The sequence below is a fragment of the Bactrocera neohumeralis genome, chromosome 5 (genome assembly GCF_024586455.1).
Source record: "Bactrocera neohumeralis isolate Rockhampton chromosome 5, APGP_CSIRO_Bneo_wtdbg2-racon-allhic-juicebox.fasta_v2, whole genome shotgun sequence".
In the NCBI taxonomy this organism is placed as follows: Eukaryota; Metazoa; Arthropoda; class Insecta; order Diptera; family Tephritidae; genus Bactrocera; species Bactrocera neohumeralis.
The window spans coordinates 14,833,835-14,852,214 of NC_065922.1; the positions used below are offsets into that span (position 1 = coordinate 14,833,835).

Sequence of the window (18,380 nt, forward strand, 5' to 3'; positions counted from 1 at the left end):
CAGCTGTACGTAGGGAGTTTGAAATGCCGTCCCCCAGTTCCCTTATCTCGAGTTTTACTCAGAGAGCACGACCTCAGAGCGTACGCATGTCTATAGCACTGGAGACGTGTCTTCCGTCGATCACAAAGTGTTGGTAGTTTTTCGATTGGCAGGCAGCCAGGTAGCTTAATTAATTTTCTTATGAAGGAATCTAGTACTGCTGATAACCATGTTTCGGGCCCAGGCAAAGTCGATCAGTCTTAACCCATTTGGGGATATTTCATAATGACGGCTGAATTTTTCGACCGTTGTGCCACAAATACCTTCTTTGCCCACCCTGGCGTTGAAGTCGCCAAGCACGATTTTGACATCGTGGCGACGGCAGCTCTCATAGGAGCGCTTCAAGCGCTCTTAGAAGACATCTTTGGTCACATCGTCATTCTCTTCCGTCGGAACGTGGGCGCAAATGTGATATGTTGAGGAACTTCGCTTTGATGCGGATTGTGGCTAGACGTTCATCCTCCGGGGTGAATGCCAGGATTCGGCGACGGAGTCTCTCTCCCACCACGAATCCCACACCGAATTTGCGCTTCTTTATATGGCCCCTGTTGTAAATGCTACAAGGACCTATTCGTCTCGGTCCTTGTCCCGTCCATGGCACTTCTTGGACGGCGGTGATGTCGGCCTTTATTTTTCGAGGACATCAAAGAGCAGGGCAGCGGAATGTAACCAATTAAGGGACCGTACATTCAAGGTGCATGCCCTTAAAACGTAATCCTTAACACGTTGGCAGTGGTCGACATCATAAGGGGGGTCTCTCGTCCGAGACTGTTTTGATCTTTTCATTGGGTGTGTTTTTTTACGCGGCAGGTCCCAAACCCAGCGCACAACCCTGGCGAGGAATGGGTCTTCTCACTTTAGCTCGCATTCAAATGGATGTTTTTTGGCTACCCAGAGGATTACTTGGTCTAAGACCGGAAGTCGTGAGGTGGTGGAGCCATATGTAAAAGACTCGTTTCTGGGTACTTCCAAGTGAATGGCGCTCAGAGCACTTTCATCACTTGCGTGAACTTCTACACATGGCTACATACTCCAAAATTATCTGCATACCAGAAAAAACCAGAACCCATTATGACCAAATTTATTATTGTTATTTTATTTTAACAACACGTCTTTGTATATTCTCTGCATAAGAATTTAGGCACATTGTTACTCCTTGTCTTAAATTTATGCATTACTTTTCTACACAACAAAGTCCTTGCTGTCAAGCCACTGTTGCATATCATTTATATAACTTACCTGTCGATCTCGCCAAAAACACTAAAACAATTTCTTCAAGAGCAGCAAATACATACATATTTCTCACTGCCTACAGCACCCACACACATCCATAGAAACTCAATTTAACGTCGGTGGGCTCCAAGTTGCAAATTGCCTCATGGCATCACCAATTGCCAATCGTTATTGCCACCTGTCAGTTCTGTTTGAAAACCATTAACAAAGGCAGTTTTGGTGAAGCGAAGATAAACACACACACACATACACACTTATACTCCTATACATACATACTTTTTCTTATGTTTGCATGAAAATACATGAGATTAAGCAGCTGAGTTGGGGCAAGCAAAAAGCTATACTTACGAAAATTGTATTTGCAACGGTAAATATGCATATGTTTATAAATGGGTTTGTAAGTACATATGTATGTATGCAAGCTTGAGGACCTCCAAAAAACAAGTGTGAAAAACTGATAGACACTTCACATTCATGGCGTCCAAAGTGCTGTTTAGAAGTTGGCACTTTGAATGCCGTTAAAGGGGTTCGGCTATATTCATTATACATATGTATGTGCATGAGTCTATACATGGTTAACAGTAAAAGTATATAACCTGTAGAAAGCATCGATTTCATGCGGTGTCTTCTGCCGTGTATCACTGCTTCAGCCTGTCGGTTTCATATCCCATAAGACGCTTACACAAACACTTACACACATTCCAACAGCCATTCATTCACGCATACCTCCGTTCGCATGTATGTGTGCGTATCCACTCATAACTCCTGTAATCGATTTTAAAGCGAAAATCTCCACCTCACCACATCCGCAAAGTTGCTTGGCTGTACTTGCCCCAAACCACTTTAACCCTTTCGTGTTGCCGAACTTGTAATCCACCTCAGTCGCATCCCCCGCCGGCGAAAAGCAATTGCCGCTAGCGCTGTTCAGTCTGTTGTCGGTCGATTTGTGTCTCGGCTTTGTTGGCGTTGACTTCAAAAGCTATGCGAGATATTTTATGTGCCTCTTTGCAACTTTAGCTCCATCTTCTGCTTCAACTTCTTTATCTGCTTACGCTTTTATAATAGCTTTGGGTATTCGTTGTTCGCAGTTGTTGTCGTTTGTGCCGAATTGTTTACGGACTTTCAATAGAATCTCCATTTAATTCGATTAGTCCGAACAAATTTCGTATCAATACTTTGGGTAAGCAGTGTAAGAGAGTGGCGGAGAGTGGGAGAAAGGTAGCTGTATGTGTATAAGTTGTTGGTAATTTGTAATGGATTTCCTGAAATTCTGAGTTATTTATGCAACAACGATTTTAATGCAGTTAAAAATAGCTAAGTTAACGGAGTTTCTCCGGCTGTATGCGTGTGTAATGCCACTTTTTGGTGCAGACCATATTATTATGATCTTATTGTTGCTTTTACAAGCCGTAGTTGTCGAAATTCTAGTGAGACTTCACTCAAAAGGCTTACGTATAATCTGAAATTTTAGTGAAATGGAAGTTTGCACTATCAAAAGAAGTTTTCTTTTGTAAAAAAAAGTAAGCTTTCTAACCGGTTATAGCCGAGTTTACAACCTCGCGCCAGTCGTTCTTCCTCTGCGCTGTTTGGCGCCAATTGGAGATCCCAAGTGTAGCTAGGTCCTTCCTCAAATCGTCTTTCCAACGGAGTGGTGGTCTTCCCTTTCCTGTGCTTCCCCCAACGAGTACTACGTCGAATACTCTCAGAGCTGGAGTTTTTTCAACCATTCGGACAACATGACCTAGCCAGCGTAGCCGCTGTTTCTCAATTCGCTGAACTATGTCAATGTCATCATATATCTCGTACAGCTTATTGTTCCATCGACTGCGGTATTCGCCGTTATCACTGAGAAAAGAAGCGTAAATCTTCCGTAGAACCTTTCTCACGAAAACTGGTAATATCGACTCATCAGATGTCATCATCCATGGCTCTACACCATATAGCAGGACGTGAATGACGAGTGTCTTGAAGAATTCGTCGATAGAGGACTTTACTTCTCAAGTGTTTACTCAGTCCGAAGTAGCACCTGTTGGCAAGATTTCTTCTGCGTTAGATTTCGAGGCTTGCATTGTTGTTGGTGTTAAAACTAGTTCCAAGATAGACGAAATTATCTACGGCTTCGCTGTTATGACTATCAACAGTGACGTTAGAGCCAAGTCGCGAATGCGATAACTTTTTGTTTGATGACAGGCGATATTTCGTCTTGCTCTCATTCCCTATCAGACCCATTTGCTTGGCAACCGAGATGCTTCAACCTTAGACTGCCGAAATCTGGACAGTGAAGGAGAAGGAATGTAGATGTTTCCCACTCATCTTAATTGCAACCTTTACATGCTTCGTCCCCAAAATCATTAGCCCCACCCCATGAGTTCCAATAAGACAATGTCCAATTGGGACGCCTATCATTGTTGCGATGTGAGCCGTGCTAAGAAATAATACTATAATCGACTTTTTTATGCTTGCTGAGCTCGCGCGAAGCCCACAGATACAGCGCACGTTTTTTCACGAATACACGGTAAACCCAGGTCGTTCCCATGCTGATGGAATTCGAGCTTGGGTACCTCCCTAAAAGAAGCCGCACTTCGGAGAAGTACATCTACTGCTACTTTGATGGCTACCACTTTAGCTTGAGAGGCAATACAATGGTCCGCTAATCTGAGACAAGAACGGATTGCAAGCTCCTGACAGAGAACTCCCACGACAAGCTTTCCCGAGAGTTTCGATTCATCCATGAAAAGCTTAATGTGTCTGTTTTCCAGCGACTCCGCCCCACCCACATATCTCTCGAACGAAGATGTTCCGCGGTTACTAAAGGCTTACTAAGACTATGTAGGTTTGATTTCTCTGGTCGAGAAAAACTCGAACTTAGCACTAAATATATCGAACATAAAAAGTTTTGCTCAGTTCCAGATATACAAGTAGAACAACACCAAGTTTTCGGCTTCCAGGCAGACCCAGCCGATGTTCCCCATGCGCTTTGATTCGTCCTTGAAAAACTTGTTTGAAAGACTCTACAGTGGTCGGGCTATCTGAAACAAAAATGGATTGGGATCTTATGACAAAGAAGTCTTCACAACCTTCCCCATGAGCTTTGATTCAACCAAGAAAAAGCTCAATACGCTTCTTCTTCAGCGACTTCGCGCCACTTACATATCTTTCGAATGAAGATGCCGCTAGTAGAATGTTCCTTGGTTACTAAAGGTTTACTAAGGCTAGATTTGATTTCTCCAATCAAGTAAAACTTGAACCCAGTTAAATATATCATATATAAAAAGTTAGAAGACTGGTTTTTCAGTTTCAGGTATAGAACAACACCAAGTTTTCGGCATCCAAGCATACCGAGCTTTTCATGCTAGGGAGCTGGAGTTAATTGGTTGTTTAAGAAGAGAGATCAATAAAACGTACTCAAGTCATCAGTCTGGAACATGCTGGATTTAACACAAGTTTCTGGCCTCTTGAAAGAACGCTTCAATCAAACAAATACCTAAATTTATGAAAAACATTTTTGAAAAAAAAAAACAAAATCCGAACGAAGCTTTAAAAGCTTCTATTGGCTAAGCTTTCACCCATTTGCTTGAAGAGCTTTAAGAACATTTTAGTAAGAGGCTTAAATAAATATTTAATTATCCCCGCCTTTTTCTGCATAACCTCACATTTCATGAATTCACTAATGACTCACAAATATTTTCTGCTCCAAACTTCCATTATGCATATTATCCGCTTTAAAGCTTAATTTCCTTTTTGGGGGCAACTTAAGCTATTAAAAGTGCTTTCCAAGTATGAAGTTCAATTAATTGTAAAGTGAACAAACAAAACTTTAAAAAAGGATAATCAAGAAATATTTCTTTTCCAACAGAACGCACAAATAAAATTAAACAAAGCACGAAAAAACTCAAAACAAAAAAAAATTGGGAAACACGAAACAAAGCAAAAGCGAACTTGAAAAATGGCCGGAGCCCAAAAAACTGCAATTTCATCCGCAGTTGTCGGTATTTAATTTCAAGCTCACTGAATATTTTCACTTTCAAGCAAAACAGGGAATAACACAAAAACAAAGTACATGGCAAAGCAACAACAACAGCAGTACGCTTTGCGCCTATGGTTGTCAGAAAAAGGAATTTGCAATTAATCAAGTGGCAGCAGACGCTTTAGTGTTCGTGTTCGTGTTGTTGTTGTTGTGCCGCTGAGGAAAAGTTTTGCACAAAGCATTTACCGACGTTGACGCGAGCGAACAAGAAAAGCCCTCGACAACAGCAACAACACAGTTGCCAATGAATAAGAATGGCAGTGGAGAGCTTTTGGCCAAACTTTAACAATAATAAGGCGTTGGAAATCTTCACTTTATTTTTGTTTTTGCCTCAGCCAAAAGCGTTCATGGCGTTGGTAGCTGAAATGTCGGGAAAGAAAAAGAGTTTGTGCCGCTTTGTGCTCCTGTGCGGTGAGTTCAGCGAGTTAAATGGCGCCGCGGCAATGCTTTTGGGGTTAATAATGCCAAGCGGCGGCTAAAGTCTTCATGTTGCGCGCAATCAATAAGCTGACAAAGCGATTATACGAAGCGGGATAAACAGCAAGGACTGCGAGGCTGTCATAGTATGTAGATTGGTTCAGAGATGATGGCGCTGTAGGAGCAGTGATGAGCTCAGGATTACTTTCCTTTGCAAATCTTTTCTGTGTATTCCGAAGATAAGAGGATATTGCTTGCTGATGTGATGAAGCTGGGGTACAGCATGTGGAACTACATATTATCAACTTGATAAGCAACAGCATTCCATTACGTTCTCTTCAAGGGTGATGGATCAACTTTTCGATACCATTTTGTAATGCGACTTGTCCTTTCTTCAAAATTGGCCTCGGTTTCGGTGACCACCTCTTCATTCGACGAAAATTTCTTACTTCGGCACTGATTCCCTGATTTTCGTGAAAATTCCCTGATTTTCGTGAAAAATGCACTGACTCCCTGGTTTCCTCCTGAATCGGAAATTTCAGTCCTTTCACTTTAACCACCAAACTCAATGCTTTGAATGCTAAGGGAAAACGTGAAGAATGTGCGAACTTTTAAGAAAATGTTTTCATGGTTTATCGAGAATCGTTGGATTATTTACTGAAGTGGACTGCAATACTTTCCGAATTCAAAACATTTCGTTGGTTGCAATTTTCATCTGAGCCTGAATCAAAAGTAAAATATAACAAGTTGTTGAGACGATTCAGTTTTTAAACTCGAAAAATGTTCATATTGACGACAACAAATTGATCGATCTGTTGGCAAATTTGAATGCGTTCCTGAAATCGAAAAAAGAGGACCGAGAAATCTCAGACAAACTTTTACACAATCTGTTAATGACCAGCTGTGTTAACTCTTCAAATCTAATAAGAACGCTGAGTCACATATGCAACGGGACTGATTTTGACTGAGACCGATATGGTAACACTATTCATACACAAATATTTTGAGGGCTTTTTTGATATTTTCGTCGATAAAAACCTCTTTTGGGCATCCACTGCATTCACCGTCTTCGGTGCTCATTTCACCACATCTAAACTTAGCATACCAATCTTTGATGGCTGAATATCAGGCCAGGGCAGTGTCCAGAAACTCGTCATTCAGCCAAGTTTTTTCTTTAACTATATTTTTTTCTTCAACAGGCGAAATTCCTTTGTATCCATTCTTTCACAATAATAAGAGTAACTTCACTCAAAATGATATAATTCACAAACTAATGATCCGACAACGCCTCTTGAAGGTTAGGACTAATTAAAAATCATATGGATTTAATTCTAGTAGCGCCATCTATGTGCCAGGTGGTGGACTTTTCAATTGACCTTTCTCTTACTCAGTAGCTGCTGACATAACAGTGCTATTTGTGATGTTTACAGTAACTTAAAATATTCATCTCGTCCAAAAAATCTAAACGGATTAACTCAGCAACAGTTCATCGTTGAACTTGATTCAACTTTGCCGATGAAACTCCATCAAGTACCAGTGTTTATCGATAGTATGATGAATTCAATAGAGGTCGCAGATCGCTCCAATACTAATTTCGTTAAGATCGTCCAAAATCAGTAATTGTTCTAGAAACTATTGATGCTGTGCGCAAATTGCTGTTCCAAGATTGTCGTCTGACCTATCGTGATGTTGAGACAATGCAAGCACTCACACATCGAATGAAACAACTGTAATTTTAAGCCAACAAACCATCGGTTTGATGAGTCATCCATCATGTAGGCTTGATTTAGTTCCGAATGACTTCTTTTTATTCACGTACGAACGAAAATAAACTAAGAGCTCAATATTTTTCAACATCTGAAGACGCGGTTGAAGCGTTCAGATCGCATGTTTTGCAGATAACTCAACCAGATTGTCAAAGGTGCTTTTTTAAAAACCATACAGCTTTTTTCTCTAGTCCCGAAATAACAGAGGCAACTTTTTTAAAAATTCTTTTAAACATTTACTAATTAAAGATCTTTCAAGGGATGTATTTTTTGTTGACGAACCTGAATTTTTGCTGAGTTTCAAAATAAGTTTTGTAGAAGAGATTTTACTGTCTGTTCTGGCTATTCAGCAAATTCGCATGACCACTCCGAGAATCCCGTTTTGACTAAATTGAGGATATGAAAGCTGAATCGAAGAAAGCTCTGTTGGCCATCACGACGAAGAATTTTTCCAAGTGCTATGATGACTGGAAATTTAGTTGGCATTAGCGTATTGCAGCGGGAGGAGATTACTTTGAAGGAGATGGAATGGAGAAAATTCATCTTTCAATATGATCACAGTAGTACTTTAAAATATTATTTTTTATTTAATTTACAAAAATTATATATCAATACAAGCTTCTTTCTACTTTAAACTCCAACTACGAAGTTGTTTGCTTGAAAACTGCAGTGAAACAAATTTATATATTCTTAATGGAATTTACACCCAAGTTAACCCACTTATAAAAATATATATATATAGGTATATAACAGTATACAAAACTTAGTTAAAACTCTATACAATCAACTTGCCTTCACAGTTTTGATACCGATTTGAAGTGCTCTTGCGCCTAAAAGCATGCACACCATCGACATTCGTGGCAACCTGTGCGGAAACACTGAAGATATTGATTACAAAGGAAACTCCTTTCACTCCTCACACAAATACATACATGTGTAGATGCGAGTAGGTGGCGAAGTATGAACTTTTTCAACTTCTAGATATCTACACACATACATATGTACATAAACACAGTTACATATAGTTACTTGTAAATTGCAAGTGAGCTTACAATCTGATATTCATCGAGTTGTTTCAAGTGTAAAAGGAAAACAAAAGAAAGTTTTGCATCTAGCGGAGTATACTATGTTCTAGCTATAAAAAAATCTTTCAAATAAGAATAATTAAATTTCAATATATTTGAGATAGCATTTTTTGACAAAATTTAGAATTTAGTGTATTGATTTTTCTTCTAAAGTTATCTCTAGTCCAAAAACCATAAAAAAACTAAATTTTGATTTCCGTTTCGTAGTAGTTATCCTCATCGACTCCGAAACAGCGTTTCGATCAAAAACATGTTGAAAGTTTTGCAACGCTGAATGGAAGCCGATATCACTAAGTCCTAGTTTAGACTGGTTCTTGATATAGGATGATCCATTTCGAGGTTCCCTACTTAAAAACAAAGCACAGAAAATTCAAATTTAATGGGGAGTGTTTATTATAATAACTCGGCTATAATCGCGTAAGCGGTGTCTACGCCAATTAGAAGAAGAAGTTTATTATAATTTGATAGAACATGCTTTGGCATTTATTTTTTGAATATTATGTCTTTCAAATTTTGACCCCACCTACGTCTCAGATGTTCCATCCGTTGAGTTCAATTTTTGATGACTCGTTCCAGCATTTCGACCGGTAACTGGCGAAGTGCATGCGTGATGATTTGTTCCAAGGTCTGCATCGAGACGGGATTGTCCACAAAGACTTTAGACTTTACATATCCCCACATGAAGAAGTCTGACGGTGTGATACCGGCTCAAAACGTGAAATTATCTGCTCACCGAAGTGTTCTCTTAATAAATCCATTGATTGATGCGATGTGTGTGAGGGGTCGTCTTGTTGAAACCAAATGTCGCCGAGCTCTTCTTCTTCTTCTTAATTGGCGTAGGCTGTTTCAACTTTTTCATTGGTATTGTTTTTTACGTGGCGGGTCCCAAGCCCAGCGCACAACCCTATGTAGGGAATGTTTCGCCTTCTCACATTAGCTCGCCTTCGAACGGATGTTCTTAGGCTACCCAGAGGATACTTGGTCAAAGACCGGAAGTAGTGAGCTGCTTGAGCCATGTGTAAAAGAATCGTTTCTGGCCACTCCCAAGTGAATGGCGATCAGAGAACTTTCCTCACTTGCGTGAACTTCTACACATGACTCCATCCTCCAATCGCCGAGCTCACGAGCTTCAATTTCAGTCATCAAATAGTCGGTTATCATGGCGCGATAATGGTCGTCATTGACGGACACGTTCTCACCGGCATCAGTTTTGAAGAAATATGGCCCGATGATTCCACAGACCCACAAACCACACCAAACCGTTGTTTTTATCTGAATGAAATACCAACTCTTGAATCTCTTCAGTTTGCTTTTCATCCCAAATACGGCAACTTTGATAGTTTAAATACTCATTGGGCCAGAAATGGGCTTCATCGTTGAATCAAATTTGGATCGAAAATGTCGGAACTTCTAGGAACTTTTCAACTGCCCATAGAGCGATGCGATGTTGCTTGTCGAGTTCAGTTCTTGCACAAGCTATATTTTGTACGTTTTCAATTTAAGATCTTGTCAGTCCGAGTTGCTGCGAATGGCGCCGAATCGACTCTGCAAAGTCTACGTGTACACTCTCAGCTTCGGCTGCTATAGTTTCGTCACTGCGTGCTGGCGTTGTCTATTCGGTCGAATATTATCCAATTGAAGGCTAGGTTTCAAGTTGGGTGATGATGTTGCGAATAGTACGCTCAGTAAGCCGATTATGTTGACCATAAGTTAACAGAAGCTCCCGAAACACATCCTTTACAGAAGTCAGAGATCTTACTGGCAACGTTGAAATATCGGAAGGATCAGTGAAAACCATTTTGAAAGATAAATTGGGCATAAGGAAAGTGAAAGCACGATTGGTTCCAAAATTACTCTTTTTTTTTGGTCGCGTTAATGTCTGTATAACAGTGCTTTCCTATTACCAGGATGTCATGAAACGTGTCATTACTGGCGATGAGTCTTAAATTTATGCTCACGACCCGGAAACAGACAATCAATCGGCCGTATATTATGGCAAAGGTGAGCTGAAGCCGAAAAAAACACATCAAAACAGGTAAAAATCAGTGTTGGGTATTCAGCAAACTCAAACGACCGCTCCGGGAAAACAGTTTTGAGTCAATTGAAGAGATTAAATGTGAATCGATAGACGCTTCAAGGCTATTCCGGAAGTTGACCTTCGAGGATTGGAAAAAACGTTGGCATAAGTGTATTAGGGCCTAGGTGGATTATTTTGAGGGGGACCACAAAGATTTTGAAGAAAAAATAAGAATTTTAAAATTGTGAACAAAGTCTTACTATTTTTTGCTCATAGTGGTAGGTTGATTTTAATCCACAAATTCGAAAGGATAGTTTTTGGCTCACCCTAATATCATGTAATTTTTTATAATAAATAAAAAATGCGGCATAAGCTATAACCACACTTTTCTCTCATTTTCTCTATTTCCCGATTCCACTTTGGCTCGTCAATGTCAAATGCAACGCTGAATGTGAATACGCGTACCGTTATACCGTTAATTGTCAACGCGATTGCAGTGCATTGGCAATAATAATGGTAAGCACAACTACAACAACAACAATTGCTGCTGGACAACCAACGAGTAGCTCAAATCATCATTCACATCATCAGCAACAGCAACAACAACAACAACAGCAATCAGCGGCAGCGGCGACACTAGGCTCGACAACCGCAAACACAACTGCAACCGCAAACAATTCCAATTACCAGAGATCAACATCCCAGCAACAAAACCAACAACAACATCAACAGCAACAGCAGCACACACAATCATATTACCATCCATCATCGTCAGCGGCACAGCACAGCTATTACAACTCATTAGCATTAAACGGTGTTGGTGGCAACAGCAACAACAACAACAATACCAGCAACAGCAGCAGACACAACAACAGCAAAAGCAGGGTTACAACAAAAACCGCTAGCGCACTAAGTACCGGCGGCAACGTAACGGGGCAAGAGAGTGTTGTTGTTGTTGGCGACCACAATACAACACACCAGCAGACGCGACCTTCACCAACAAGCTACAACGGTGGTGGCAGTGGCAACGCAATTGACGACAGCCAGCCCAGCAGCAATAGCAGCAGCGCTACACCCACAACAACAACAACAGTAACAGCAACAACAACAAATAAATTGACAAGAACATTGGAGGAGGAAACCGCAAGCGTTGAGCCGCAGCCACAAAGTCATGAAACGACAAGCGACACAAAGTCACCGACAGCAACAACAACAACAGCAGCAACTGTAAATTTATCGCAAGCGTTACTCTCGAGCTCGCCGCCACTGCTAAACGATCAAATTTCGTTGTTGTTTCCCAAGTGTAGACCACGTCAGTTGTCGCCCAACGGCAGCCAGCCGACAGTCAGTCGCAACAGCAGCATTCCCAGCAAAAGTCAGAGTCAAGAGCACAGCGCGACTTACAAGCAACGCGTGAGTACGACCTTTGACCGCGACATCGTGTACGGTGAGTCCGTGGAGAGCACACGAGCCGCCTCACAGCCACCGCCACAAGCGCCAGTGAACTACTACAAGAGCGTCAACATTATCACGCAATCGCCGCCGCCACCCTCAACGTCTTCGGTCTCATCCGAATCGCTGTCGTCGGTGACGCCGCGCATTTCGACTAATCCCTTCCTCAGTCACAACGACAGCGTGGAGGACAAACCATTGACGCGCGCCACGCGCACACAGCACAAATTCGCCGACGAAGATAAGAGCAACGCGAGCGGACGTCGTACGCGCAACGACAAACGTCACGAAGGCCACTACAGCGACGTCGTTGACGACGACGACATCTTAAACGACAGCGCGCATATAGAAGACGAAGAGCTACCAGTGCCCTCGTATCCGCCTACATTCTACTATCACACGGAAACTAAACATTCGCAGGGTCCAACGCGTCAGCGCCACCATCAGACCGGCGATAACAGCAACAGTTACGAAATGCCGCGCAAACGCGCCAGTTACGGATCGCACCACCATCCCTCACAGCAGTCGTATGGGCATTTTGTGAACTCCTCAACACAACAGCAACTGCAGCACAAACAGTCCAACAATCATAATGGTGCGAACGCGGCTGCTGGAAACTTGAACCAGAATCCCTTCATTAAGGACGGCAACTACTGGGACACCGTACGTCATGGTAATACAAGTGAAGTGCTGACCGATAATGCAGATACACGCTTGCCGTCGCACTATAACGAGCTGGCCGATGCGGAGGAGCAACACGTTATGGGAACACCTATGGGCACACAGTCGTCAGATTTCGGTTCCACAGCGTCGACGAGTGGACCGATTGCTACTGCAGCACACATGAGCTCGGTTCGGCGCTCATATCACCAACAACAGCAGCAGCCTTACACCAACTCCAGCTATAATATGTCGACGCGGCAGCATCACCAACAACAACACCAGCAACAACAGCACATTAGTCGCCTTGGACGCAACACGATGGAAGCTCCAGCTGGCGAGCAATTCGCCGAAACGACTACCAAACGCGGCTACCACGCGAAGCAACAGCAAATGCAAAGGCAGCAACAACAACAGCAACATAATAGTCTACAAGCCGTGCAGGATTCGTGCGCGGAGGGTCTCACACCATTAGCCAGTCATTACTTGTACGGCAGTAAAACATCGCTGGACCAACAACAGCACGTAATTAGCGTGAGCGATAACAGTATACTCGTAGAACGGGAAATAAGAGAGCGTGACCGTGAACAAAGGGAACAGCGTAAAGTGGCCGCAGCTTATGGTGAATGGGAAAGAGAGAGAGAACGTGAACGCGAGTGGGAGCGAGAACGCGACAGGGAAAGAGAGCAGCGCGGTCGGGAGAAGGAGAAAGGCAGAGAACGCGAAAAGGAACGTGAATATGAAAGAGAACAAGTACGCTGCAGAGACCCCTATCCAGTCGGACCCCAGCACTATCAAGCGGTAAAACATCGCAACTCTATGAAAAATAGTAATCTAGGTGATACAAATGGACATAATAATGTGACTAACAATGGCGAGATGGTGGTCTTCGACGACATAACCGAAAGTTGGCAAAGTGAGTATATATATTTAAGTTTGGTCTACTATCCTAAGACTAAAAAAAAATTAAGTATATCACCAATTTCAAAAAGATAAAACTGAATGCTATCACAACAGTAACTTCATTCTTAACTCCTTGTAATAGTTCCAAAAATAGATTTTGCTTCTAACCATCGAAGGTAAAAAATCCCTAGATAAGCCCTTACTTTCAATCTGAGCCAAAAGCATTGTCTTGCTAAACTAGATAGTAGGGGTCAAAACCATAATAGGAATTTCCTTAACTAATCTTCATGGGCTCTTTTGGAGACTCGATTAGGGGCACTCATAATTTCGGAAGTTTAGTACTTGAAATGACTCTTTACAGGTCTAATCATTTATAACCTGAAGGAATGTTTTACTGTTTTGACTATGTTTGACGTAAAATGTGGAGTATAGACATCAAAAGATAAATGGAGAAGAGATCGAAAATTTAGTAAGAATTCCTGAAAACTCCAGTGTGTAATTCTGAGCTTTTCTTCGAACCCTAAATCGGTTTCACCCACCTAGCATACAAATTATCATTTTAATTTATAGAAATAATGCTAAAAGGGTATTAAACAGAAGGAACTCAAGAAATCCGTAGTTTAGAAGAGAATGTACACACATTACAATAGAGTTGCCATCTTTTGAACAAATTAAACTAAGAAATATTTAAAAAAAAATTGTCAAACATAGCAAAAGTTTTAAGAAAGTGTCAGTAGAGTCTGCATTAAAAGCATATTTTATAATAAACTTGCCACCTAATGGGAAAAATAAAAACATTACAAAATGCTTTTCAAATACAAGGGTTTTAAGAAAGTGTTTCGGAAAATGCTCAAAAAATTTTCATTTTAGAAATTTTTTAAAATAGAGTTGCCACCTTTGGATTAAATTTAACCTATAAATATTTAGAAATGTCAACCACAACCATCCCGAAAATGTCAACAAAGTCTTCATTTAAAACATATTTTTAAATAGAGTTGCCACCTAAATAAAAAGTAAAAATATTACAAATGTTCTTTTAAACGCAAGGATTTCAGGAAAGCTTTTCGGAAAGTGAGAAAATTCCTAATTTAGCTATACTTCAATTTAAAGCATATTTCAGAACAGAGTTGCCACCTTATGGGGAAAAATTATTTTTTTTGCAAATACAAGAGTTTTAAGAAAATTCTCCGAAATTTTGCATTGTTGATATTTTTTAAAATAGAGTTGCCACCTTTGAAAAAAATTTAACCTATAAATCTTTTAAACTTAACAAAGCCAATCCAAAAATATAAGCAAAATCTTAATTTAACTTTTTAATAGAGCTGCCACCTAATTAAAAAATTTAAAATATTGCAAAATGCTTTTTTAACGCAAGAATTTCAAGAAAACTTTTCGGAAAGCGTGAGCAAATTTTTAATGTAGATATTTTTTTAAATATAGTTGCCACCTATCTAAAATTATTTTAAATACAAAATATCCTTCAAAACTTTGAAAAATTTCCACTCTTTCCGCTACAATAATCCGCTTAAAACTATTCATTTTGCTGCCAAAATGTACTTCAGCCAACAATGCAACAATCGAGTTTCATCCCTCAACTAAACCTTTTCCTTGCCACTTGCAGATTTGAGAGTAACAACCGACACAAGTGCCCCCACAATCTCACCTGCGTCGACACGACAGCAACTTCAGCAACAACAACACCACAGACAGCCCACATCCTTGACACTGGTCGATGATAACAAAGACGACTATGCTGAGGAAGACCTCAACGAACAGCATGGCGTTGTAGAGGTAACCGGAAGTCACAACACAAGCAACAATAACACGTCAATAATGTATAAGGATCATCCAAAGAGATACTTGGATCGAAGTAGCTACACAATGCGCGCAGTCGAGACGCGACACGGCATCATAGGTGAGTTGGAGCTGAGTGATCTCATGCGCCTACATAGTTTACTATTATTACTATCCATTTATATGCAGAATACGAAGGTTCACCACGTCGCATTGGCGGTCAGGCAGTTGTTGTCGTGCCTGCCGGAATCGAAGACGAAGCAGAAGCGCCCTCCGCTGCCGAGGAAGAAGTGGAAGCAGATGCGGCCGTGTCGAATGCGCAGCAAACGCATAGCCAACAACAGTTGACAAAGACAGCGACAACAACAAACGCCTCCAATAATGGTGGTGGTGGCGGAGGAGGCAACAGTCAACATACCAACGCTACAACAACCACGCACAATTCACCACAACAGCAATACCCGGCGCGGCCCGGTTTTCCACAGGTAAAGCACTACTATTATAAAGCTCCTTCGACTTCCTTCGCTCTCTGCCGTCACTTAAAATTTTACGCTTTTACATTGCAGCGTATTATTTCACCGCCGCGTGAGAGCACTCCACCAATTGTGCTGCTGAGCCACAGCAATTCTAAACACCAGCAGCAACAGCAACAGCAGGATTATCAGCAACCACAAACGCTGCCACAACGGCAATCTTCACCGCCCACAACTTGCACTTTGGACAATAACGCCGAGGACACGAGCAATGATGTCTCCGAGATAGGCACAATTTCCGATTTAACCACACCGGAGGCTATTTCCACATCGGGTATACCGACCACGCCCACATTCACCATCGAATCGCCGGCGGTTAACGCGTCGAATACCACAACAATGCCGCCAAGTGCGAGCAATGCGGCATGCAAGCCGTTGACGGCGATCGGTAGCAGCGCCTTCAGCATACCAACTAAGTCTTCGACGTTTGACTACCTCTATGAATTCTCCGAGACGCGCAAGGTGCTCGAAGAGTTCTTCAAGTGTCCATCGATGGACGATCGACCGATTGAGAATGGCAGCGATGTCGACAGTGTTGTAAGTTGTTTAAATGGAGAGATCATTATTATAGAAAAAAAACATCGTTCGAGGTCCAGAAAAATAGACAAGGATTGCATAGCGACCTTAGGTTTATTGTGCCCAATCGAGGTCCAACCTAAGTTTAGTAGTGGTATTACACTCGCCTAGATCTAGAAGTGTATGCTTGAACCTGAAGAAGCAAAGTTGAACCACACAGCGTTATTTAAGTCTCAAAGAAATTGATTCTAAAGAATATGTCTTTGATCTCTTTAGTGAGCTTCACTAAAATTTTAGTATGGCTCGTATCAAATCTAAATTTTATGGGGAACCCAAGCTGATGAATAACCCCAATTCTTGTGACTCTCGGCTGTCATTGCAATTCTGCAGATCTAAGCTCTATCAGATCAAATTTTCATAAAAAAGCTTAGATTGATAAATATCCCTAATTTACAATCCTCTTCGACATTGCTGAGGCCTCAATTTTATCTAACTTGAGAAATCCACACCCAGCTCAGTCTGATAAAGGACTGAGCTTTACCAAATTGGTATCAGACTAACCACGTTTTTGAGATTTTAGCTTTTGACCTAGAATTTACCAAGAACTCAAACTGACGAATAGTTCGCTCTGCGCTTTCTCCTTGTTATTTTCAAGCCGTGGGTCCATTTGGACCAAATTTTTGATAGAATTCTAGTCTAGATAAGCCTACCTTCATCCAATATTTTGGCGTTGACTAAAATCGGTCGTAAATTTGGTAGACAAAATTTAACCACTAGTATATCATTGACCCTGAATCTATGCGTCTACCTTCAAACCCAAATTAGTCCAGATATTGACTGCATAAAAGTCCAAACTCTCGACTCACTTTAATGCTCATTTGCTCCATATCCTCCTGCAGATTTGTGGGATTCGCCTCCTCGGATCCTTGAATGTAAACTGAAATAAAGTCGACTTCGGTTGAAAAACGTCCATAACCTCAAATTTCAGTATCAATAACTTCAATGCTGCTTCGTTCTAAGAAACCCCGCTTCATAATTCTTATAATGACCATTCGAATAACTCGCTTACTTTCGATTTTTACTTGCAGGATATCCAATACGAATTCCATAGCAATCTGGATCATGGTGACGATGATGAATTGGACTCACCATCCAATGTGAATATCGATGGCGACGAAGACGAAGACGACGAGGACGAAGAAGATGACGACGACGATGATGATGACGGCTTAATGGGTGTAGATATGGATGGTATACAGCCACAACAACACCACCATCAATTACAACAACAACATAACAACCAAATGCGTCAACTGCAAACAACAATACAACAACGCAACAATCAGCGTGAAACACAAATACATTTGCAAACATCACCAACACCCACACTGTATCGTCAACAACAGTCGCAACAACAACAACAACAACAACAACAGCAACAATATTTGCAGCAGCAGCCATCGCAACCGTTGCAAACTCCTCAGGACTCACGTCAAAGGAAAACACACTCGCAACGTCAGCAACAACAACTCAATAACAGTAGCAATAATAGCAACAGCAATAGCAACAACTATAACAATTCGACAAATGCACATCGGCGCCGCTTTACCGCTAGTCCATTGATGCGCGACTTCGACTTCTTTTTGGACTCGGCCAGTCGCAGCAGCGGCGAACAATTGGATCAGCAAGATGGTGTTAATCATAATCAACTGGACACACCGGGTACTTACCGTTATTCGCCAGAGACAACGGACTACGATTCGAATTGCGGCGATTTGGACAGTAAGTCATAGGTTATAAAAGAACTGTTAATTATTGTTGTTCTAGCACCATAAGATCATCTCCTGATAGTTTTGGCGGTTGTCGATCTATATGACAGGATATAAATACGTCTACAGTCCATTTAATTTGGACGAACTTAAGGAGAAAGGTCTGATC

The 18,380-nt window shown here is 41.3% G+C and overlaps 1 protein-coding gene across 6 annotated transcripts in view; it reads left to right on the top strand.

The window, feature by feature from the left end:
* LOC126760605 (uncharacterized) overlaps window positions 1-18,380 on the top strand; it is a 203,234-nt gene that overhangs the window by 174,282 nt on the left and 10,572 nt on the right. For all 6 annotated transcript variants that reach the window (XM_050476366.1, XM_050476365.1, XM_050476363.1 and 3 more), the window contains 5 exons: window positions 11,082-13,612; window positions 15,221-15,514; window positions 15,583-15,878; window positions 15,960-16,463; window positions 17,531-18,224. In XM_050476366.1, the coding sequence (XP_050332323.1) occupies window positions 11,098-13,612; window positions 15,221-15,514; window positions 15,583-15,878; window positions 15,960-16,463; window positions 17,531-18,224 (4,303 nt within the window). In that variant the 5' untranslated portion in view covers window positions 11,082-11,097. The remainder of the gene's footprint in view (window positions 1-11,081; window positions 13,613-15,220; window positions 15,515-15,582; window positions 15,879-15,959; window positions 16,464-17,530; window positions 18,225-18,380) is intronic.